The sequence below is a fragment of the Natrix helvetica genome (assembly GCF_964273705.1).
Source record: "Natrix helvetica genome assembly, chromosome: Z".
NCBI classification, from domain to species: Eukaryota; Metazoa; Chordata; class Lepidosauria; order Squamata; family Natricidae; genus Natrix; species Natrix helvetica.
This window is the reverse complement of record NC_138554.1, coordinates 34,041,119-34,067,473: the sequence shown is the minus strand read 5'-3', so window position 1 is coordinate 34,067,473 and position 26,355 is coordinate 34,041,119. Positions and strand designations below refer to the sequence as shown.

Genomic DNA, 26,355 nt, shown 5'->3' with positions numbered 1-26,355 from the left:
GAACAGCAAAATAAAAATTTAAAACACTTTGTTGACAGTCTGACATTGTAATTTACCCATAGAAAGTCTATACAGATACTTGTTTTTACCACAAATAACCCAGATTATTATTTTTGAGTCCAGAATCAAATAGCCTAATTTTGCTATTAATAATGAAATCTTTCCTTAGGTTTTTAATTGACAACTTTCCCAACAATTGCAATTTAGTTTAAGTAGAAATAAAGATACATCTTCAAAGTACTTTATCATTTTTAGATAAAGGAGAACTGGGGATTGAGATGGGTATAGTGAACTAGTTGAGATTTGCTTGCAGTTTCCTCATTTAATAGCCTTAACATGTTTTCATATATAAGTTCAGGAGCACCAAGGAGCCTTGTATTACATTAGAATGCCCTTCTCTGACTCAGTACATTCAACTCCATAAAAAATGAAATTGCAGTCAAGATTATCTTAAACTATCAGCCATGAAGTCTTAATGCATTGGTTTTAATGAATATGACATTATATATTATGGGAACTTCTTGAATATCTCTATTGTTTGGTTGAAGTAATAAACTGTAAGTGAAGAGATGAGAGCCCTAGAAGTGCAAGCTCTTCCAGGTTTAACCCCATCCCATAATTTAAAGGGAGTGGATAAAATTGTAGGAGAAAGTGACAATTGCAGCTAGTAATTTAATGGCCTGCCATATCATAGTCGCCAGTCTTGCTATTTCTTCCTTAATGCATTCTCTTTCTCATTAAAAAAAATGTCAAAATTTAATAAGTTCAAGGGTCTTTTTGAAGTCACTTTCTAAAAAACTTCTTTAGAGCATTTTTTACATCTTTGTTTTTCAGACTGTATATAATGGGGTTTAACATGGGGGTTAGGATACTGTACTGGATTGACACAAGCTTGTCCATGGTGTCTGAATAGCTAGAGGCAGGTTTCATGTATCTAATGAAAGCAGTCCCACAAAACAAGAAAACTACTGTGAGGTGGGAAGCACAAGTAGAGAATACCTTCTGCCTTCCTTTTGCAGAATTTATCTTGACAATAGAGCCAACAATACGTACATAGGAAGCTATAATTAGGAGAAGGGCAGCAAATCCCAATGGCATGCTAAAGATAAGAATGACCATTTCATTGGCAAATGTACTAGTGCAGGACAGCTGCAATAGCAGAGGTAACTCGCAGCTGAAATGGGTAATGTTACTGGGACCACAGAAATATAAGTTAGTTAAAAAAAGAGTATTGACAAAGGAATCCAGGAAACCTGACAGCCATGCAACCAGTACCATTTGGATGCACAAACGGTGATTGATAATGGTGCTATATCTCAGTGGGTAGCATATAGCAGCATAACGATCATACGCCATTGCTGAAAGTAAGAAGATCTCTGTTCCAATCATGAAAATAAAGAAAAAGACTTGAGCTATGCAGCTACAGAGAGAAATTGTCTTTTTAGTAGCCAGGAGATTCTGTAGCATTTTGGGAACTGTTACAGAAGAATAGCAGATGTCAAGGAAGGATAAGTTAATAAGAAAGAAATACATTGGAGTGTGTAATTGAAGATCAGCTCTTATTACCAAAATGATGACCATATTTCCTACTAAGGTTATTAAGTAGATTGATGAAAAAACCAGGAACAAGAAAACTTGGGTTGTTGGGTCATCAGAAAGTCCTAAAAGAAGAAATTCAGTCACAGTAGTTTTGTTTTCCATGGTACATTTCTAAATGACATTACTTGATTATGTGGCATCAAATTGGTATCATGTCATAGGAGTCACATAGACAGATTTTGTCCATGAATCTTTGCTCCCAATTTGTTTTTTAAATCTTTTAACTGTGCTCCCATAACTATTGTAGGTTCATCCATCTTGCCTCAATGGGATGGTAATCTGGAAAAAAAAATATCAATTATTAATAGATTTTTAAAAACAAATATGAACTACCTCTTCTACCTAGAGATAGATAGATGATAGATAGATAGATAGATAGATAGATAGATAGATAGATAGATAGATAGATAGATGATAGATAGATAGATGAATAGGTGAGAGAGAGAGAGACAAAGACAGAGAAGCAGAGAGAGAGAGACTGAGAGAGAGAGCAGAGAGAGAGAGAGAGAGCAGAGAGACAGAAAGACAGAAAGACAGAGAAGTACCTTCATGGGGAAAACATCAGAACAACTATTAGTTAACAGAGATGGTAAAACAGAATTAAGAATTTTTTGAACTGGGAATTCATTTCCCATTGGATCAATTATCTAAACATATGACTAGTTGAATTCTGTTGTGCTAAGGCTGCACAACATAATTCAACTAATAACTTATACTATTTCCTATTTTTAGGGGGGGGGTGTCTTGAAAGCATTAGTGTGGATCTTGTAAAACAATTATCATGGATGAATAGTGAAAAATTCTTAAAATTCTTAGAATTCTTAAAAAAATATTTTATTCAAAATATTAAAAATCCAAAAGAAAATAAATGAAAAGACAAAACTAAACAAAATATTGGGAAAAAAATGTGTTTTTCAATGAAAAAAAAGTTTAGAAACACATATTATCACCCCGAGTTGAATTTTTACAAAACTATTGCAAAAATAATAGCTTCCCGTCTTGTGAGGGAGGTCCAAAATTTATAACCTTGTACCTCTACTTGTAACCCAATTGATTTGTCAGAGATTACCTATATAAAAAAGTTAACAGGTTAAAATACAGCAAAATAAACATTCAAAGCACTTTTTAACAGTCTGTTATTCTAATTGACTTATAGAAAGTCTACACAGTTTCTTTTTTTATCACAAATCACCCTGATTATTATCTTTGAATCTTGGATCAAATAACCACATTTTGCTATTAATAATGAAACTTTTCATAGGTTTTTATTTGGGATGTTTCCCAACAATTGCACCTCATTTCCAAAAGTTCAGAAGTCTCTGTTGTAAATATCTCTGCAACATCCATTTTTGAATAACACCCCTTAACAACTCAATAGTCCTCTTATCAAGAAAGTCCATCCTTCATCATGTTCATTATTTGGGAATTTCTTACATTTCTATTCTTTTCTATCTTTTCTGTAATCTCTACCTCTTCGTACATGCATCTAGAAACATCTGACTACTTGGTCAGAATTATAAAATGAGTATAGTGACATTCCAATACAATGCTTATTCCAAACATTACATTCTAATGTCCACGATTATGATACATGCCAATCCAATTGTTAGTCATAAATGTAGAATGTGGAAAGAGGAAAAAATTTAATCTTGAATAAATGATTGCTATTTATCTTTTTTCCCCAAAAATGCGTAGGAATTCTCTCTGATGTATGGTTAAGTAATCTTGATTTAAGTGAGAATACCATGCAATGTTATATATGTTAATTAATTATTTCAGTTTGTTTTGCTTAAGATTGATTCCTGTAGAAGTTTTATAAGTTAAGTTTATAATTTCACTATAAATGTATGAAAAACCTTTTTTTAGAGTATATATAACTACATAACTATATAAAAGCTATGTTGTTTAGTTGAAGAAAAGGGAAAAAAATATTTCAGATGCTTTCTGGAAATATACCCCACAACTTCCCTAATCAGTACATAATTTCGATTCCACTTTCACTTTTTTGCTATTGTATATTAGCAGAAAATATGAGCAGGTTTTGGTATAATTCCTTCGTATACAGCATTCGATTATGTTTAAAAATAAGTAAAAGATGTCTTTCCAGATACATAACTTGGTAAAGAAGGATATGCATGTCACCAGTATGCTGATTTCAAAAATAAAATGAAATTCTGTACTGTGTTTAAGCACAATTTTAGGTCTTTTACTTTGGTATTAAAGAGACTGAGGAGGCGATGGTCAAAGCAAAACTATTTATTAACTGGAATACAACCAATAACAGAATGAATATGAACTCCCGTCTGACAGCTATTTACACAGTAGCTGTCAGACAGGGAACCAATAGGAGGGCTGTGTTTCTCCCACCAGCCAGCAGGCGTGTCACAGCCAATCAAATCTTTTTCTGCATTTCTTGACAGGTGCCGGTCATATCTCCAAGGACACAATGCTCCTTCTCCCTGGACTGCACATACGTAATCTTGCAGATAGGCGGGCTTATGCCACACGTGCTGGGAGTGTCTTAATATGGGTGTGTCCGCCAACAAAGGAGGAGTGCTGTCTCTATCAGGAGTGTGGATAGGTGGATTAACATCGACAGGGAACTCTTCCCCCAACGCCAGGCCAGCTTCAACTGGTGAGTCATCCATCAAGATCGCAACAGGAACCACTGTCTCGGCTTCAACAAGTAGAGGCATGTCTTGGTGGCAGGCAGCATCAGGACAGTTGATTGAGGCCGATCTGGTCTGCAGGTTTGGGGCCTCCTCCATGCTGCAGTGGCGTGGCTGGTTCACACGGCACCACCATTGTCATCCATCACAGAGCTGTAGGAACAGGTCCAATTATCTCAGTAATCCAACCTGGCAACCACTTTGGTTCTCCCACAAAATTCTGAGTGAATGCCCCCACCCCAACAGTAAATATTCTGGGTCAGCCTAATTCAAGGTGGCTATTGCACATTGACTTTGCTGGCCCCATTCATGGTCAAATGTTCCTTGTAGTTGTGGATGCATACTCTAAATGGTTAGAGGTAGCCCTGATGACCTCCACCACACCAGAGGCGGTCATCAAGGTGCTACGGAGACTTTTCTCCATGCACGGCTTGCCCAACGTCCTGGTCTCTGACAACGGGCCCCAATTCACGGCCATGCAATTCGAGACTTACTTAGCAAGCCAGGGAATCAGGCATGCCCTGGTCACGCCATTCTATCCAGCTCTCAATGGTTAGGCGGAGAGAATGGTGTGATCCGCAAAAGAGGCCCTCACTAGGATGGGCCCGGGTGATTAGCAAACATGGGTTGATCACTATTTGTTAATCCAACATATCACACCAAGTGCAACTACCAGGAGAAGCCCCTCAGAGCTTCTCATGGGTCGCCGGCTAAGGTCCCACTTAGACTGGCTACACCCAAACTACTCTGCCGCATTGCCCCCAATGACACTACACATTGTATACATTATTAGCATTATCAATTATTTGTTTAATTATATCTATTATCACTAAATTTCACTAAGTTTAGCTAGTTTTAAGTTATACTCTTCCATCTATCAACCTGTATCTTTCCAGTAACAAAGCAGTCTCATATCTTCTGCTGTTTGTGGTATCAGTCCTCTTATCTTCTCTTTAATCAATTTTTTATGGACTTCCCTTAGCAACTCTTTGCTTATAAAATCTCTCATGTAATTTCGATGCCCTTCTTCTGTTTCCTTAATCTGCTTATATTTAATTGTCAGTTGTGTTATCAAAGCTGTTGCTAATAAAATTTCTCTCTTTAGATCCATACATTCTTTTATTTTTTCTTCTTCTGTATCTTGCCCTCTGAAGTAAGTTTCCCCTCCATTTAATTCCTCTTTCAATATTCCACTCTTTCCATTTTCAAGATAAACTAATCACCATAAATATCAGGAGTTTTAGTTTCTTTATATTCATTTTCCTCTTTGGTTTTTTGAATTTTAACTGCCACTTTATCCATTTGATAAACCTCTTTAACTTTTCCGTCATATTTTGCTGTTAATTGTACTAAATCATCCAACTTCTTCTCAAACCTCTCACATGTATTTGATTATTTCTGTATTTTTGCGAATATCTTTTGCAGACTTAAAGCCTCTTTCTCCTGTTGAAATTGCGCCATTGTTTTCAACTAATAAGCACTGCTCTTTTAGCTTAGAGGTTTTTAGCAAAGGTTAGACTTCAATTCACAATAATCATTTCATCTTCACCTCTCTCTGGTTAGAAGTACCTCTAAGGAACATCTGTGTGCTTTTCTTCTTATCGCTCTCTGTAAACAAGCAGTAAGACCTTGAAGTGCTGAGCCAAGATAATCAGTGAGAGAAAGTAAAGTGTTTCATTTTCAATACACAAAGTTTCTAACTTCTGAAGTAGCAGTGCTGTTGTTACAATGTTGCAAAGTTTTTTAATGTCTCTTTTGTATTTCAAATTGAAAAGAAAGTCCAATTCTTAAATGAGTTAGAAAAACAACCATAATAATGAAAGAGGAGGATTTTGAACTATAGGTTACAGAGAGTAATGAAAAAAAAAAAGGAAAATAGAAGAAGAAGGCTTAGTCCATTCATTTTAAAGGTCATACATAAATTCCACCTGTGAAGATAACATTCAAAAGAAAAAAGATAACCCCCTGTCAAAAACCATTCCAAATTTAATTCCGCTGCTCATTTCTTCTGTTCTCCAATTTGAATTTATTTTAAGTTTTTTATAAGCAGTCACTCTTAAAATAGTAAAATTTCCTCACCAGCTAGAAACACTTTCTCTTTCTATATCCTTCTGTTTTCGAGTCGCCCCAACTTCATCAGCCTCTGGCTGGATTTTTTGTCACTGGCTTGAAGACTTTCTCTTGGGTCAATCAGGGACTTTGCGATGTCCCTGATATCAGCAAGATGTATTCTTCCTGTTCACTGTCTCTGCGGGACAGTTTAGGTCCATTTGGACCACCCAGTGGCAAAAGTGTTGACTGCGATCTCAGAGCATTGAGATCACACATCGTCTCCTCGCGACTTCGATTCCTCCTCTCCTGGAAGCTGCTCGTTATACTGAACCAGCACAGAAGCTGACATCAACAACTTTTTGACAGCTGCGAATGCATGCACTTCATGGCTAGTCCAGACCCAAGCAGTCGAGCTGTCCAACAAACAATGGAGGGGTTCTGCCACCGAAGCCTTGTGCGCAATGAAACTTGAGTAAAAATTTAGGAGACCTAGGAAAGCCTGTAATTCGGCCCTATTGGACGGCATGGGGGCTGACTTAATTGCCTCCACCTTAGCAAGGGTAGGTGAATGTTGTGCTAATCAATCAAGTACCAAGGAACTCAAATGAGTATACCCCAAACTTGCATTTTGAGCCCCTCCTCATGGAAATGGCTGAAAACCCTGGCAGGTACATCGCAGCCAACCAGATCTTTTCCCGCATTTCTTGACAGGCACCAGTTGTATCTCCAAGGACACAACACACAATGGATTTGATATTATTTTAGTTAAGCTATTGCATGGACAGAAATGTAATTGCAGCATCACATAATTAGAACAGATTTATCCTTATTTTCAGTGACTGCAATTATATTTCTCTGTTCATTTGTAATTATCCTGGTTTGCTTATAACTCTCAGAAGACAGATAGAATAGTACCTGCTTGGTCACTGTAGTGGAAACTGAGGTGTCAGATCCATGAACTGTATTGTTGCTGAAGTTATATATGTGAAGGGGAACTTATTCAGTATTCAGGTGTATATCACTGCTATTATTGTTTGAGTTTATTGTTTGAGATGCTCTAGATTTTCTTTGAAAAGGAATTGCACAGTAAATTAGGCTTTGCTTATTAGATTTATTTTTGTAATTGTTTTCTATCCTACTTTTCAACAAACTACAGAAATCAAAGGATCACAAATTCAGTATGGATTTTTCTTTACTGTATCTTATCAACTGATTAGTAGTACTGTATGTTGAAAAATATCATTTGAGCTCTTTTGCTCCTTTTTTGAAAATATAATTTGATTTGTCTATGTGTATTCATGCCAGATAAGAATTTGGATACTTTTAAAACATGAATATTGACTAAGGGAATGACTTTTAATACACTTACTTTTCTACATCTGTATTATAGAAATGGAATTTAAATAAAATTGCTATGAATTTGTATATTTAATCAATGGATAAGTTACTCATGTTCAGCATTGAAGCAGAAAACTATTAAGAATGAACCTAGAAGCAGCTACATCAGCTTAAAATGTTGAACATTGTTTCTTAAAAAACTGTGGAAAAATTTGGGACTGCTGTTTTGTATATAGATTGCATTTTTTTCTTAATTCAAGTGAAGGTTTGCAGAAACATGTTTAATTATTTGAATGTCTTTGCACAGTTTGAAAATGCATTTCAAGATTTTCCAGTTATATATATCTGTACCAGATTGTGGTCATAATATTTTTGGATATCTGAAAGAACTGAACAGAACACTGAGACCTGCAGCCACTTCACTAAAAGATAAAGTAATGCTACTACTTTTAACTTAGAGTGCTGTGTGCTGCTTGTGAAATGTAGCTTATTGAACAGATCATATTTTTTTTAAAAAACAGCATGCATTATTGTGGTATATGGATTAAGTCAAACATCTTTTCCTACTTGTTGCATAAATAAATATATGAACAACCATATTCTGATAGCATTGTAAGATGACATTTTTGAGAGAGCAAGTACAAATTAGGGTGCAGATTACATTATGTGGCTGAAGAGATGTTAGATTCTATGTATTGAATTGTGACAGTTTGGTAGATTTTCTGACCATCAGGTGAGCATTCTTATTCTGATTTTTTAAAAAAACAAAAACCAAGACTAAGTTCTGACACAACAATGAATGAATCTGTTCCAAGTGAATTCCTCATCTTGGGCTTCTCTGGTCTCCAGGAACTGCACCTGTTACTTTTCTTTATCTTTCTTGCCACATATATCTGTACTCTTGTGGGGAACATCTCCATTATCACTGTTACTTGCCTGGACTCTCATCTTCATACTCCCATGTATTTCTTCCTAGGAAATCTCTCTTTTCTGGATATCTGTTATACCACCACTAATGTTCCTCAGATACTAGTACACCTCATGGCACAAAAGAAGAGTATCACCTATGCTGGATGTGTAACTCAACTCTATTTCTTTCTTTCTTTTGTGGGCACTGAATGCATCCTACTAGCTACAATGGCCTATGATCGCTTTGCAGCTATCTGCCATCCTTTGAACTACACTTCCATTATGAGAAGAGCCTTTTGTCTCCAATTGTCTAGTGCCTGCTGGGCAAGTGGCTTTCTCAATTCAGCTCTTCACACTTATTTTACATTCCGTCTGCCATTCTGTGGAGCCAATCACATCAATTATTTCTTCTGTGATATTCCTCCCCTTCTAATGCTTTCATGTGGCGACAAAACCTTAAATGAGATCATCTTATTTGTAGTTGGGATCTTCATAGGATGGATTCCATTTGTTTGCATTCTTCTATCTTACATTTATATCATCTCCACTATCATGAAGATACAATTCAATGAAGGGAGGATCAAAGCTTTCTCCACCTGTACCTCACACCTGACTATTGTCATCTTGTATTATGGAAGCTCCATTTTCACCTATGTCCGGCCAATATCAACATACTCATTGGAGAAAGACCGAATTATTTCTATCCTTTATAGCATTATCACTCCCATGTTAAACCCTTTGATTTATACCTTAAGAAACAAGGAGATTAAGAATGCCCTGAAAAAGATTTTTCTCGGAAAATTTTATTCAAAATGTACAAAATAACACTATGTTCTACAACAAAATTGGGAATACTCACATATTTTTTAAATTTCTGTTTATCTCTAATAATATGAATTATGTCTTTTCCTATATTTCTATGAGTTCTATATTACTATATACTGTGTTTTATTCTGTGTATTTCCTATCTATAGTATTGGCAAGTGTCTATATTTTTCCTATTCCATCTCTTCTCTAATAGATTAGCTATGTAGTATGTATCTTAAAACAAATGTTAATTGTACTCTTTTTACAGCTTAATAAAATTATAGATGCCACTTTTTCAGTTAATTACAAATTTTAAGCAGGTTTTAACAACAGCAACAACAACATAAAGCTTCTACCTCCAAAGAAAATGTTAATCAACAAAGCGAAGGAGTTTGAATCTGTCTCTTTCATTCCCTTTCTTTTACGAAAACTACATTTGAGTCTACTCCCACTTGCTACATTTCTTTGCATTTGTGTTATAAATTATAGGTCCAGCGGGAAAACAAATTATTTTCCTCAGTCTGTGAAAAATGTTATTGATAGAGACATTGGGATATGGTCAATATAAAAATTGATGGACAGATGGTTCTGTATCTATATGCTAATAAATAGGAGTCACCCTCAATAAGAAGGGGGAAGGCAGGGCTTGCGAGATTTTTTCCTTCTTCTAGCCTGTTTCTTTAGTAAAATTTTTAGACAGATGTAGATATAGCTTGCTAGACTTATTGCAGTAGCACATTACTGAATACATTCTATATAGATAAGCCACCATTCATTCATTCATTCATTCATTCATTCATTCATTCATTCATTCAATTTTTATTCCAGCTTTACCACCTTAGATGTTCTTACGTCTTGATTCATCTATCTATGTATTAATAACTGAGAGTAATTGTCAACTTCAAAAACAGATATCAAGAAAACTGATTATCCAGGCAGTTGCAAAGAAACAGATGTGCATGAAGGCATGTTTGCATGCAAGCACACACAGCAGAGGTGGGTTGCTCCCAGTTCGGTCTGGATCCAGCGAACTGGTAGTGACCATGGCAAGAGCATTGCATGCACACGTGCACAAGAGCAAACCAGTAGTAAAAAAAATGGAAACCCATCACTGACACAGAGAGAAAGAGAGAGACAAGACAAATATTAAGAAGTTGCATTTTCCAATTTTAAACCCAAGTGGCTAGATACTGCTTTTAAAACTTTAATTAAGTTATTCGTAGTAACATAATTGCCCAAAGGGGGATATTCAGTTGTCCAATATACTTTGTAGTTAAATTTAATGAATGTCTATATCCATTATATGAACTCAAAAGGTTGCAAGGTTCTTTGGTTAGAACATTTCATTTTCTTTTGTCTTTCCATCTGTGCAGGTAAGTTAGGATGCGGAGGGGTCCACTTTGAGGAAACCTCCTTTTGGAGAGTTATTAGGAAGTGCTGTGATTTCCTTTCTTGTCCTAATTTTATATTCATATCAGTTCTCAAAATTGATTGCAAGACTAGATTTAGTGATACTTTTATGGAGGCATGATTTTCTGGTTTACTTGTTTCTGAATTAGTTGTTTCTGGGGCAGTACTTTTTATAAAGCACATTTGTTTTCACATAATTTTATACTCATAAATGTGCACTCAGATATAAATTGAGAAAATTAATATCAGGTATTCAAGACCACCCAAATTTATTTTATCTCTGATTTGTATTGCTTGATATAATGGATACAACTTATCTGAATACTGCAAAAAAAAAAACTATTGTATTGATGATAGATATTGATAGGGAATAATTGCTTGATTATTTGAAAAAGCATCATATCATAGTATTTAATGTGTATCAATTGCTTTTCATTCAGTTGTTCACCATTGTAACAACATATTCCTATTTGATTGTTAATATTTTGTTGCATCTTAACATAGCCATTAGTTTTGCCATCTTAGGATAACAGATTCTTTTTAGGTTTAATTATTTATTCTTACTAATATATAGATGTAATGGTCATTATTCAGTATTATGTTTTATTACCGTACATAATTGTATGAATGTCTTTAGATATTCTCCTATATTTTATTTTGTTATTTGTTATGGAAAATGTTATCAAATACTACATGTATTTCATCTTAACATATTTATCTACAATATATGGGCTTTTGTAGTTGTAGGGAAGAATGGTTGGTCTTACTGTGTCTTACATAAATAGCAATAGCTGTGTTTTAAATTAAAAGATGACATCTTAATTTTCATTAGTATTCATTGGAAATTGCACAAATGTAGAAATGATTATGACTTGCATACTAATATATAACAACTGGATATTTACAAATCTGAGAAACAATTGTTTCTTTAACCCAGGTGAATCTTCTTAACCCCCCCTCCCCCAATAGGGATACCTATTACACATTTCCACTTAATTTAGGTCCATCTTATATTCATTACTTCATTATTACTTCTGTATTTTTGGTATCCGTAGTCACATATCATCATGCTTTTCTCTATTATTCTTTTCCTATTTATTCATGCTTATTCATAAAATGGAAAAGATATGATAGTTTAATATTTTGTATATTACTTACTTTTATTATCCAAGTTAAAAAGAGAGCAATTCTACCGTTTATCTTTTTTATTTCATTTATAAAAAAGGAAGAAATCTGTGATGAAAAAGGAAGGCAATTCAGCATCAAATATTTTAAATTTATTAAGGTAGTTTTCATGAACAATATTAAGCAAAGCAAAAAAATATTTTGCTCAAATGGAAATTCTAGCAGAAAGTTTTTATAGGCTTTCCACAGTCAGAAAAGATGAATGTCTCTTAAATATTAAGGATATTTCACACTATTACTGTTGCTTCCTAAATGCAATACCTTTATTAATCAATAATTTATGTATAAAAGGGATAATTACACCTCAAGTCACAAAATATAAATAACATATAATATTTCTATCACATTTCAGTCCTGATAATATCTGAATGATGGGACAAATCAATCAGTCAGTTGTTAAAGAGTTTGTATTTGTGGGATTCTCCAGAGAACACGGGACTAATCAATACTTATTTGTCATTGTCCTCTCCATGTACCTCATTACTCTTGTGGGAAATTCACTTATCATCATAGCTGTCTATATTGATGAACGACTCAGCACACCAATGTACTTCTTCTTAGGCAATCTGTCTTTTTTGGATATCTGTTTTACAACCAGTGTGGTGCCTCAGCTGCTGGTCCATTTCCTAACTAGTCACAAAACTATCTCTTTTAGCAGATGTATGACTCAGCTTTGCATCTCTTTAACCTTTGGTAGCACTGAATTTATTCTATTGGCAGCCATGGCTTACGATAGATATGTAGCTGTCTGCTCTCCCTTGAACTATGAACTCATCATGAGAAAGAAAGTGTGCATCCAGCTGGTACTGGCTTCCTGGACTGGTGGATTTCTTAATGCTATGATACAGACTGGGTTCACCATGCATCTTGAGTTCTGTTCATTCAACACTATTAATCATTTTGCTTGTGAAGTCCTTGCTGTTATAAAATTAGCTTGTTCAGACCTATTTGTTAATGAAACCTCTCTAATGGTGGCAGGATTCATTATCCTCCTAATTCCCTGCATTGTGGTAATGCTTTCCTACATTTACATAATCCGTGCAGTTTTGTCAATCCATTCTTCTCAAGGTCGCTATAAGGCTTTCTCTACATGTACCTCTCACCTGATGGTGGTTACCCTCTGCTATGGCACAGCAGCCTTTGCTTATATGAACCCCAAAACTAGCAATTTTTCGAATCAGGATAAGATCCTTGCTTTCTTCTATGCAGTGGTTACTCCAATGTTCAACCCCCTCATATATAGCCTAAGAAACAAAGAAGTAAAGGGAGCCCTGGGTAAAATAGCAGGGAAACATATTTCTGTGGAAAATTAATAGATAATTTGTGTACTGTGAATTTATATACATAGATTATGTATATTGTGTACCTAATTCAAGTATTTCCCTGGTCATGCAAGAAAGTGGAAAGAAAGAAAGTATTGACATATGAATGCCTATGAAATTTCTAATTAATCCAAGTCATGGTTGTCCCAAAGGTGCTTTTTCAAGAGACAACTGGACATTCTGGTTTTTCTTTGAAGACATTTTGCTTCTCATTTGAAGACATTTTGCTTCTCGTTCAAGAAGCTTCTTTAGCTCTGACTGGATAGTGGGGAATTGAAGGATTGATACTCCTTGCCGACAGCTGGTCATTTGCACCAGCTGTCACCAAGGAGTATAAACCCTTCCCTTCTCCACCATCCACTCAGAGCTGAAGATGCTTCTTGGATCAGAAGCAAAATGTCTTCAAAGAGACCCAGCTAAGCAAAGACTGTTGTGCCATAGTAGAGGCTTACTACCATCAAGTGAGAGATAACCAGAACTAATTCACTACACTAGTTCTAGTTATCTTTCACTTGATGGTAGTAAGCCTCTACTATGGCACAACAGTCTTTGCTTATATGAATCTCAAAGCCAAGACATCTCTTTTATGATCATTGCATTCTTCTATAGAGTTGTTACTCCTATGATAAGTCCTACATATGCAACATAAGTAATAAAGAAGTAAAGAAATCATGGAGTGTTAGATTCACTTCTCCTGTCTCTATCTCTGTCTCCCTCTACATTAACACAAATTACATTGGTTTAATGTGTCTAGATAATCTAATTCAGGCTTCTAAATATAGTAATATGAATACATTAAGATTAATCCATACACTTCCGGTTCCGGCTGCTGACCCGACAGGCAGGCTCTGCTCGCCCCGCGCTCTTCTGGTGGGCCCCCCACCGCCTGGGGGGCACAGGATGCCCCATAGAGGCTCCTGCCAAAGGGGCAGCGTACCGGGGGATCCCCTGAGTCGGTGGCAGCCGGAGGGGCCCACATCACCCTAGACACCGGGAGGCATGATGGGGAGGCGCTGCGGGGTCTTTGTGAGGAGGCAGCTGGAAGAACGAGCTATTTGAAGGATGCGGTTGCTGTGTGGTGAGGTGGAAACTTCCCCCCGTTCCCTTGCTTGTTGGAAAGGAAAGAAAAAATTGCCAGCTGCTTTTAAAATCGCTTTCAACCCAGCTTGAGAAGCGTGACTGGAGAGAGGGGGATTCCCCCCCCTCGGACAGGCGGCTATAAATCTTTTTGCTCTCGGCCCTAGAGGTGGAGGAAGGGAGAGAGCCAACCAATGATCTCACACACATAATGAAGGAGGATTTTGGACTTTAACTCTATAAATGAGGTGATGATCTGAAAACTTTGGAAACTTTGTAAACTTTCCGTTATGCCTCTTAACTCCGAAGCTGGCAGGGCAAGATGGCACACTTCCGTTGTCTTTATAAACATTGAAAATTGACTCCACCTATAGAAGTTCAGGCTTCCTGTCTTTGTCTCCGTGACACTCAGACAAATAGTAATAATAATAATAATAATAATAATAATAATAATAATAATAATAATAATAATAATAATAATAATAATCTTTTATTTCTAGACCGCACCCTTTCCTAAGCAGGACTCGGGGCGGTGTACAGTCATTATTAAAACCATCAACATATACATTGACATAGACATAGACGTAGACGGAGGAGGTAGAAAATATACTGTACAATATTTAGTTAAAATACAAATAAAATTAAAATTCCCTTGAAAAATTCCCCAATAAAATGTTTGCCAGGAGGTGGAAGATGGAACTATAAATCGGCTAAGCCAGCTAATTGGAACAGGTGGGTCTTAAGCTTCTGTCGGAAGGAGCGGAGGTCGTTAGTAGTTCTAATATCGGGGGGGGGAGGTCATTCCAGAGGGTTGGGCCCATCACAGAGAAGGCTCTACTCCTAGGCGTCACCCGCTGGCACTGCTTGGCGGATGGCACCTGGAGGAGTCCCTCCCTGTTCAACAAATCTCTTGTTGAATTGGAATCCCTTGGAACAAAGGACTTTATTACTTTACTGCCAGAAGTAATTAGAACAATTTCCCCTCTGCTTGGACTCCTAGCCTCCTGATTTCTCTCGGCGGTTTCCCTCCTTAACCTCCTCTCTGTATTGACTTTGAACTTTTACTGCTCAACATAATGCCACCTAAAAGACCACCTCCGGGGAAGCCAGGCTTTGCTGTCTCCGCCCTGACATCTACAGTATCCAGCCCAAGCGGACAGCAGACTTTAACATCTTTGATGCAGCCCAAACCTGCTGACATGGATTTCCAACAGATGTTCCAACAAATCTTAAAGGGACAGGAGGACATAAAAATGAACTAAAGGAAATGAGAGAGCAGCTTAAACAGAACCAAGACCAGACGAATAAAAACACACAGAGACTGGATCTTTTGGAGGGAGGGACGACTGAGATGAGGGGGGAAGTGAAAGGGGTGCAGAAGGGGACTCAAGAGATTGAGATCCACCAAATGAAAACAGAATTTGAAAGAATGTCCTTTTTTCTTAGGTTCCAAAATGTAGTTGAGGCAGATGATGAAGACCTAAGGGACATCATGACAAACATCCTGGCTGAATATATTCAAAGAGAAAAACAACAGATGGGGTGGGAACTGGATCTGGTTTATAGAGTAAATTCAGCATATGCTAGAACACATAACGTACCCAGGGAGGTACATATTAAATTTCTCAGAAAGATCACAAGAGATGAGATTCTGAGTGCACAAAGGGGGCAAGTGTTGAAATATGAAGATAGAGAAATAACCATTCTGAAACAGATCCCCAAGAAAGTGAGAGAGAAAAGAAAAAAAATATTCGCAATTAGCGAAGAAGCTATATCAGAAGGGGGTGTGGTTTAGATGGTTGATGCCTGAAGGTATGTTAATATTCTGGGAGGACATAAGAGTTAGAATTAACACAACCATAGAGGCCCAGGCCTTTATGGAAAAAAATAAAGTACTCCTAGATAAAACTGATGATCCTATACCAGACATACAAGACACGGGAGGGGCCAGAGCCCTGCTGCCGGGGGGAGAAGGGGCAATACTAAGAAAACTCAGATCACAAAAACGAATAAGGAAATTGGTTTGATATAAATTGATTGAAATTATTACCTGAATTTATATGCCGACAAATTATTATTATTTAGTATTGAATTATTTGTTCAAATGAATATTATGAGTACGGGGGGCGGGGACACCTTCTACATATTGTAACTGCCAAAATTTGTAACCATTCCAATACCCCTTTCCTTTTTATTTTTCAAAAACCAATAAAACTTTGTTTAAAAAAAAAAGATTAATCCATATGAATGAATACCCTACTTAATGAGAGGGACTATAGAAAGTATTTTATGAACTTTTATTTGAAAATGTTTTAGTATTTAAAACAAGGAAGTTGAAGCAATGAAGACAAAAAATACAGTATGTGTAGTGCCTTTCACTTCTGTATCAGCTTGTCATGTTCAGGCAAATGTCCAAACAAGGCCTGATGTGATACGAATCATTAAACCTCATGTTAACATTTATTATGTGGTTTTGATTATGTAATGCTAATAATATATTTAATGAATGTGTACATTTTTAAAGACTCTTCACAATGACGGCCTTTAGATTGATGCATCTGTCAATATAGGAAAGCATAATGGGTTAAAGTCACTGTAATATTACTTGAAAGTAATTGTATTACTTAGCTAAGTCACAAGTATAGAATCTGTCATTCAGCAATGCTGCTAAATTATTAATAATGCACTATCTTGTCACAGATGGTAGTAATGGGAATCAGAGGAACAAAATATTTAATAAGTCTTTTGAAATTTCAAAACTTTTTCTTTTCTGTTGCAATTTTTTTCCAATTATACCCAGGTTCTATTTTAATTTAATCTAATTCTAAATTTAAAAGATGAAGCATAGCTATTGGCATGAAATTTATTGTGTCTGTTGACCTGTGGTAATGAACAGTAGGTATTAAAACAGATTTAATATCTGTTTCCAAATTGTATTTTATTAACAAATTATAAATTTGAAAATATTTTTCCCACTGATTTTGTTGCTAGCAGTTTTTAAGAAGTTGTGTGTTTTATAACAGAAGTATATTTATTTATTTATTTATTTATTTATTTATATTTGGTGCTTCTAGACCGCCCCCTCTCCCAGAAGGGACTCGGGGCGGTGTACAGTCCATAGAGAATATCACAAAATACAATAAAAAAGTTAAATAGTTAAATATGTACAGTTTGGAGGAGGTTAAAATGCAATTAAAAGAACTGTACAAAGCTAATATAAATATAAGTTTTAAATCCCTAAAACAAACACAACAAATTAAAAAAACCCTAAGATAACCAGATAATAATACATTTGCCAGGAGGGACAGTTGTAATTATGCCAGGCCTGCTAATCGGAACAGGTGAGTCTTCAATTTTTGCCGGAAGGAGCGGAGGTCAGAAGTGGTTCTAATGTCAGGGGGGAGGTCATTCCAGAGGGTTGGGCCCATCACAGAGAAGGCCCTACTCCTTGGTGTCACCCGTTGGCATTGCCTAGTGGACGGCACCAGGAGAAGTCCCTCCCTGTGTGAGCGAATTGGCCGCAGGGATGTATGTGGGAGGATGCGATCCCACAAGTAACTAGGTCCCGTGCCATGGAGCGCTTTAAAGATGGTAATCAGCACCTTGAAATGCACCCGAAAAACCACAGGTAGCCAGTGCAGCTCGCGCATGAGAGGTGTTACGTAGGAGTACCTCGTACTCCCCATCACAGCCCGCGCGGCTGCGTTCTGAACTAACTGCAGTCTCCGGGCGCGTCCCAAGGGCAGCCCCATGTAGAGAGCGTTGCAGTAATCCAGGCGGGACGTCACCAGCGCATGAGTGACCGTGCGTAGGGCATCCCGGTCCAGTAGGGGGCGCAATTGGCGCACCAGGCGAACCTGGTGGAACGCCCCCTCGCCACGGCTGCCACATGGTCATCCATTGACAGCCGGGCATCAAGGAGGACGCCCAAATTGCGCGCCCGTTCCACAGGGGGCAATTGTTCGCCCCCTATGGCCAGCGATGGAATCAGCTGGCTGAACCGAGGTGCCGGTAGCCACAGCCACTCGGTCTTGGAGGGGTTGAGTCTAAGTCTGTTGTCCCCCATCCAGACCCCGATGGCTTCCAAGCACCGGGACATCACTTCGACAGCCTCGTTGGGGTGGTTTGGGGTTGAAATATACAGCTGAGTATCATCAGCGTAGAGGTGATACTCAACCCCAAAACCACGGATGATCTCACCCAGCGGCTTCACATATGTGTTGAACAGGAGAGGCGAGAGGACCGACCCCTGTGGCACTCCACAAGTGAGTGGCCTCGGGGTCGACCTCTGTCCCCCTGTCAACACACATTGCCTCCGGTCGGAGAGGTAGGAGCCGAACCACCGCAAAACGGTACCTCTGACTCCTATCCCCTCCAACCGGCGCAATAGGATACCATGGTCGATGGTATCAAAAGCCGCCGAGAGGTCTAATAGGACCAGGATAGAGGAACAACCTCTATCTCTGGCCCTCCAGAGATCATCAACCAACGCGACCAAGGCTGTCTCTGTGCTGTGCCCGGGTCGGAAGCCGGACTGGCGTGAGTCTAGATACTCGGATTCGTCAAGGTGTCGTGGAAACTGCTGCGCCACCACATTCTCAACAACCTTCGCTAGAAATGGAAGGTTGGAGACTGGACGATAGTTAGCTAGCTTCATTGGGTCGAGTGAAGGCCTCTTAAGTAAGGGCCTCACCACTGCCTCCTTCAAGGCAGTTGGTAAGGATCCCTCACCCAATGAGGCATTCACCAGGCCCAGAAGCCAGCCTCAGGTCACCTCCCAAGATGCCAGTACCAACCAGGAGGGACACGGGTCCATTAAACATGTGGTGGGTCGCAGCCGTCCACGCAACCTATCCAAATCCTCGGGGGCAACAGAATCAAACTCCTCCCAGGATGGTCTCACAAGACTCGCTGTTGGCGGCCCGTCTGGTCCACTGAGGGGGGCCCATCACAAAGTAATTGTGAGTCCACTGAGGGGGGCCCATCACAAAGTAATTGTGAATCTTAGTAGAGTGACTGTATAAATCAAGGTTTCCTTAAAAATGTTATTTAACACAACCAATCTATTCAATACATAAGGATTTATTTTCAGATGATTTTCTGAATTATATATATTACAGAATGTCTGAAATACTATATCAATGAAGAAAGGGATTTTTTTTTCTTTTTACTTCTATCTTATCTTTAAAATATGTTGCATTTCTATCTTTAAACTCTGTTGTGTTTTCAGCAACTATTTAATTGTGACTGTTCCTTGACTTCCTTTGCATTTTTATTTTTATTTTGCTTAATACTATTTGTGTTATCGGATTTTTTTAAATAATATAATTCTAGTTGTGAATTAAACCAATTTCTTTCTTTCTTTTGAGTTAATTATTTTTTATTGGAAAACAAATATACAACTTGGAATGGATTTGAGGCAAGTTGTGCCATAAGCAGATTCTTTTTAAAATAAGTGGCTGAACAAAAGTTTTTAAAAGCATAGTAACTATAGAAGAAAATGTCTTCTGGTACATGACCAGGAGTACAAAAATTAGTATACGAGTACCTGAATATGAATTAAACCAATTTCATTGTATTTATTTTGTACAATGACAATAAAGACTATACTATATTATCTATCAACACCTCCCATAATTTTGGATTTGATTTCAAGTGTAGCAAGTCTTGGGGAATGGCAATGGGAAAAATATCTTTAACATTAAAATATTTTATGTTCCCAGAAAATCAGTAGCATACAGGATGTATTGACACATCCTGATGTTGCATTTCCACCTACTGATTTTTAAAGATATCAGGAGATCATTGTGATGATATACCACTGATGTTCTGAAAGTCTTATATAAAGATTTTCATGGTGTGTAATGCAAGTTGTCATGCAGTTATCACAATGACAATAAATTCCTAATATAGATATGGCTTATTTTCTCACAGCTAAATATGCATGGAATCTGTTTGTGGTTGTGCTTGGATGTGAAATATAGATATCACTATGGAAATTCTCAAGTTTTTGTATTGATATAATTTAGTATGCAAGCTAATTAAAATATACAAATTAATCTAATCTAATCTAAAAACTGCAGTGGCTCAGTGGTTAGAATGCAGTACTGCAGGCTACTTTTGCTGCTCCCCGGCTGCCTGCAATTTGGCAGATCAAATCTCACTAGGCTCAAGGTTGACTCAGCCTTCCATCCTTTGAGGTCTGAAAAATGAGGACCCAGATTGTTAAGGACAATATGCTGACTCTGCAAACCACTTAGAGAGGGCTGTAAAAGCACTGTGAAGTGGTATCTAAATCTAAGTGCTATTATTAATATAATTTAAAAAATCAATGGAATCTTAAAATGTATACAAAAAAATAAAGATGTGGGGCACCAGGAAATATTCTAAAAAAATCCCCAAAACCATATTGTTTGAAGGTTGTCATTTTTGTCCCTTTGTTAAAAAGAAAAAAAATCACCCTAAACCAGTGTTGGCAAATAGCACATATCTACAATTTATTGTTATGGAGGAAGTGTTTTTTTTCCCATCTACATATTTCTCCTCCCATCTCTCTCTTTGTGTAGATGTGTACCCAGTTCAGGGGTGGGTTCCTGTCAGTTCTAACCTCTTCTATAGAAGAAGTTCCACAAATCTACTGTGCCGTTTAGAACCAGTTCCAGCTCCCCCCGCCCACCTGCACCACACTTGCCCCGCCTGCCACTCACTAATTGGCTGGGTCACCAATTGCCCCACCCACCTCTAAGAGTCCTATCTAAATCTTAAAGTCTTAAAGCTGTCAAGTTTGAACACTCCTGGTTTTTTTTCTAAAGGGTTAGGGGTGCAAGGGTCTTGTAACTGACAGCTTTAAGACTTGCATGCTTCAAATGCCAGAGTTTCTCAGCCAACATTTTGGTTGCTAAGCAAGAGCATTGTTAAATGAGTTTCACCACATTTTACAAGTTGGCCATGCCCACCCAGTCTCATGGCTGGCAAGCCACTCCCACCCAGTCACACGGCTGGCAAGCCACTCCCACAAAGCAGGTCACACCTACAGAAGAGGTTCTAAAAAATTTTGAAACCCACCACTGATTTGAGGTTTTGACAAGGAATCTGATACTTAAACACAAGCCATTGTTGAGTCTTCTTAGCAAGAGTATTGTGTGGCTGGATACTTCCACTTGCATCCCCAGCAGGATGTGGCAGACAACACTTTTTTGGGGGATGACACCTTAAAAAGCATTTTTGGAAGAAATAGAATATGTAAAAAATGGCAGTGATAGTGTGAAGAAGTAAACATAGGTAACCCTGGAGCTGATTTCAAAGATTAATTTACTTTTTCATTAATTAATATATTGCTATTTAAACTAAGGTTGTGGAGCAGAAAGTTTTTTTCCCATTCTAGCCTCATAATGTGGAATATAATAAGGGCATGTGTGCTTCAAATGCCAGAGTTTCTGAGCCAACATTTTGGTTCCTAAGCAAGAGCGTTGCTAAGTGAGTTTCACCACATTATAAAAGTTGGCCACACCCATCCAGTCACATGGCTGGCAAGCCACTCCCACTCAGTCATATGGCTGGCAATCCACTCCCACAAAGCAGGCCACACCTTCAGAAGAGGTTCTAAAAAAATTTGAAACCCACCACTGACCCGGTTGTACCGAGTTGAGACTATTGATGACTGCTTGCAAGTCCCTGCAAATTTCTTGGCAACATTTTCAAAGAAGGCTTGTCATTGCTCTCTTCTAAGGTCTAAAAGAAAGTGAGTGGCCCAAAATTGACCAGGTGGGCTGGGCAATTTTGTTTGTGTCTGATGTAGAATACAACTTGCAGTTGCCCAGTTTCTAGGCCTCTTTTTTAACCAAAATACTAAACTGATCCCCTCCTTTACTATTATATAGCAATACATCTTTTAGCCAATCTTCATAGGTGAAAAATTCACAATATTTGGTATCTCAATAGATTTCACATATGGGGAACAGATCCAGGAACAAGTTACACTGCATTCATTGTTGCTATTAGTTCAAAATGGAACATTAAAAACAAGCAATATGAATTAATCCTATTGTTTGTATATTAAACAATAAATATTATTGCAGTGCCCAGTATACACAAGACATTGTTTCTATGTATTAGTTTCACCATAGCATTCAGCTCTACCACATGCATCTTTTTATTAGCACAAATAATGGAATTTTAGCTTTGGCAAACAATGCTGCATTAAAAATCTGATTAAAACATTTATAGACATATTTAAACTTCACAGATGTAGAAAAAATATAAAAGTATAATTTAATTCATGTATATCATTAAGATAGATAATATTTTTATAGTCCTCAAGAATGTAACAAGATTGTTCTATAACTTTTGTTGTATTCCTAATACATTGATTTTGTCTTACATTCATAATAAAGTACATTCCTATGCTCTTAGTGTGATACTTTTGTATTAAAGCAGAAGTTAGGAAATGAACAGAAGAGCAACATTTTAGACATTTTTAGACACATTATGGATTTCCAAGTTGTTATGTTTAATCCACATGGTCACAGAATTTCAACATTCAGCTTCTGTGGCACTTACAGGAAAATATAATGTAAACATTCCTTGGATGGGTGAAGAAAGCTTTTATTCTTAAATTAATGTCTCCATTTTAAAAAAGCATGTGTAACTCAGCTGTCTTTCCCCATTACTTTGGCCAAAGCCTCTTTAACATCCTTGTTTCTCAGGCTATAGATGATGGGATTCAGCATGGGAGAGACCAAAGCGTAGAAGACTGAGGCCCTTTTCTCCTGGTCTGCTACATGATGAGATCTTGGTTTTAAGTAAGTGAAGCCAATGGTACTGTAAAATAATGTAACAACAGTCAGGTGGGTAGCACAAGTGGAGAAGGCTCTTTGATGACCTTTGGTTGAGTGCATGCTGAGCACTACTCTGACAATGTGAACATAAGAAATCACTATGAAAGTAAAAGGTAGCATGAGTACAATCACACTCAGAGCAAAGATAAGGGCCTCTGCCATATATGTATCCATGCATGCCAGTTGAAGCATTGCAGGTAACTCACAGTAGAAATGATTAATCTGATTGGGTCCACAGAAAGGAAAACTCATAGTGATGGCTGTCAGTACAGAAGCATTAAAAAACGCTGTGACCCAGCAGATCCCTGCCATCTTCATGCATACACGCATTCCCATCATGGTAGGGTATCTTAGAGGCTGACTTATTGCCACATAGCGGTCATAGGCCATGAAAGCCAGAATGAAGCACTCAGTCATTCCACAGGATAGGCTCAGATTAAGTTGAGCCATGCATCTATTGAATGAAATTATATTAACCCCAGAAGCTAGGTGTACAAGCATTTGAGGAACAGTGATTATTGTGAAAAGTATGTCCAGCAAAGAGAGATTACTAATGAAAAAATACATTGCTGTGTGGAGGTGGGAGTTAGTCCAAACCAGGAAAATAATGAGATTATTTCCAATTACTGTGGCCACAGCCATAACAAGGCACAGCCCAATGAAAAGATGCTGTAATGTAGGATGATTGGTAAAGCCAAGAAGAATAAACTCATTCACCATACTTCTATTTGAGCCCCACATCTTCTTTACTTGGCATCTGGAAAAATAAAAAATAAAATAAATCATCAGGAAACTTTTCTTTCAGTCAGCTCCCTATTCATGATGAAGTTGATGCTATATCATATAATTTAAGAAGAAGGTATTGAGTCCAATTTCCTATTCTAATTTTTCCCCTCCCACACTTCCATGACCTCATCTTCCCACACAAAAGTCATTCTCATCTCACAAACATTTATCTTGCTTTCTAATTTGCTATTTCCCAGTTCTATCGAATATAGACTTTTCTGTTGCAGTGAGCTTATGTTTGCCTTAATCATAGAAGGAACTAGGTTTCATCAGAAAATTGAATTTATATAAATTCAAATATTTTTTAAAGTTGAAATTTAGGAATAATTTTATATCTTATAAATTACAGCATATTTTGCTTTCCAACTCTTTTTTTAATGGAGATTGGTTGTGATTAGCCAGATTCTGGATTTGACATTTTTATTCACTTACTGAATCTTTACCAAAGACCTATTATTGTTATTGTTTTATTTTTTTTCTAGATGTTGCAAGCATTTTTAGTACAGTTGCTATTTTTTTCTTATTTGTAAGCAGGTTTTTAGACAGATAAAAATCTTATAAAAGAATACTTTCCTAATTTATATGCCACAAAGCATACTGTGCACACAGTATTTTACAATTCTATAGAGACACACACATATACATATATATTCTATTCCAAAATAGCTAGTTTATAATCATGTTCCTAAATTATAAGGAAGATCCTATAAACATGCATAAGACTGTGACTTTGCTTAGATCTGCTACTCCATCAGGTTTTTCCTATATTTAATCTGTGCATAAATTTCAGCAGGAATTGTTCTCTATCACTTTTTATTGCAACCAGAAAAACATATTGAACTAGTTTTTTAGAATAAAAGTATCTTAAAAGAATGTTTTGCAAAGCATGTAATCATGGTCAAAGTTCTTTCCTTTGAAATATTATTGTAAACATTTTTTTAAAAAAAGCTTGTGTGATTTCAGGAGCTCTTCCAAGTTATCTTCATATTCATATATATACAAAGCATCTTTTACAAAAACTTTGTACAATTCTATCAAAAAGAGTACTAAATATAGTCAACACATTTTGTTGGAAGAGGTTTACCTGATCCATAAATTAAGTTTATTTTGTAAATATGCATGATTCATTTTATAAAGGATTATTGTGGTACAGAAATAAATATTTATTCAAAATATTTAATTTTGAATAAATAGGAAGAGGAGGAGGAGGAAAGTTAAAATAAATGTATTTTGGTAACTTTGTCCTCATTATTGTAAGCATTCTCTTTGTTGGAAAAAAATGCCTGTGTGCCATGTTTTTGTTTTGAGTAGTGAGGTTATAAGACTTCAATTTTATTTTCAGAATAAATAGGGAGAACCTATAGGATATTGTTAGGGTATATGTATCTATGAAGTCAAAAATGTTATCCTGTTCATATTAAATGTTTGGCTTGAGGCGCCTGATTTTATTAGGGCATTGGTCGGAACACTAACATAGTTTATATACAATTTATAAGAGTATGTGGCTAGCTTTGTTTAGCATTCTTAATATTTCCTATCCCATAAAGATGCCATTACGTATAATGCATAGAAATAATTTAACTCTTCCCATTTATATTCCATTTATATAGCCAATAAGCGAACACTGAATATCTATAAAGTATAAATATTTATTTATATAACAATCAGACACAAAAGCACATCCCTGATTTCTGGAATTATGATGTCAAGATATTACCTCCTCAACTTCACACTGTAGTTACAAAGAAAAATATTTTTTGAAAAGGAGCTCAGATACTTATATGGAATTTACTAGTATACATTATAACAAGAAGAAAGCATCTTGTCAATGCCTCCACCATTATTCATCTCCTAATCATGTAAAAACCTTCCAGATGCTTTTGGTCATTAAAAATTACATATATATCTGCAACCGTGTTGGTTCATTTGGAAATTTATGTATTCACATAATATACATACAAACACAGGAAAATAACAATAGAAATATAAAAGTTAAAAAAATACAATACCTTTGACAGGTATTACTAAAAGTCCCAAAGAAGTGGTTAACAAGTAAAATGAGAAATGGATAACTGAATTACCATATGTACATATTCTATGTAGCTGAAATAGGAGAGTAGGCATATTATCTTCCATAGTTTATTTAAGAAATTAAATCCTTTGAGGAGTCCAATCTCATTATTTTTCTATTGCCCTTAGGGATTTAACTACTTGAAAACATTAACTTTTAAAGGAAAGAAAAAACTTTCTCAAACAAGGAAAGTCATTTTCAGAATAATTCAGGCCATAATGCTGAAAATAGAAGAAATACTTGGAGTGTGAAATGTTGTTTAATTTACTCTTTGGTCAAAGTTATCCTCTAAA

The 26,355-nt window shown here is 36.7% G+C and overlaps 4 protein-coding genes across 4 annotated transcripts; 2 read left to right on the top strand and 2 right to left on the bottom strand.

The window, feature by feature from the left end:
* Positions 1-783: 783 nt before the first annotated feature.
* Positions 784-1,701, bottom strand: LOC309402060 (olfactory receptor 5A2-like; the record flags this gene model as incomplete). The annotated part of the gene is made up of 1 exon (XM_081971568.1): positions 784-1,701. One exon carries the CDS (start codon positions 1,699-1,701, stop codon positions 784-786), a length of 918 nt encoding a protein of 305 aa, XP_081827694.1.
* A 6,752-nt stretch (positions 1,702-8,453) lies between these two features.
* On the top strand, positions 8,454-9,392 carry LOC309401524 (olfactory receptor 5V1-like; the record flags this gene model as incomplete). Its single annotated transcript, XM_081970585.1, has 1 exon — positions 8,454-9,392. One exon carries the CDS (start codon positions 8,454-8,456, stop codon positions 9,390-9,392), a length of 939 nt encoding a protein of 312 aa, XP_081826711.1.
* Positions 9,393-12,340: 2,948 nt separating this feature from the next.
* LOC309401523 (olfactory receptor 2F1-like) lies at positions 12,341-13,282 on the top strand (the record flags this gene model as incomplete). Its single annotated transcript, XM_081970584.1, has 1 exon — positions 12,341-13,282. One exon carries the CDS (start codon positions 12,341-12,343, stop codon positions 13,280-13,282), a length of 942 nt encoding a protein of 313 aa, XP_081826710.1.
* A 9,734-nt stretch (positions 13,283-23,016) lies between these two features.
* LOC309401522 (olfactory receptor 10A3-like) lies at positions 23,017-23,655 on the bottom strand (the record flags this gene model as incomplete). Its single annotated transcript, XM_081970583.1, has 1 exon — positions 23,017-23,655. The coding sequence occupies one exon, from the start codon at positions 23,653-23,655 to the stop codon at positions 23,017-23,019; it is 639 nt and encodes a 212-aa protein (XP_081826709.1).
* Between the last annotated feature and the right edge of the window lie 2,700 nt (positions 23,656-26,355).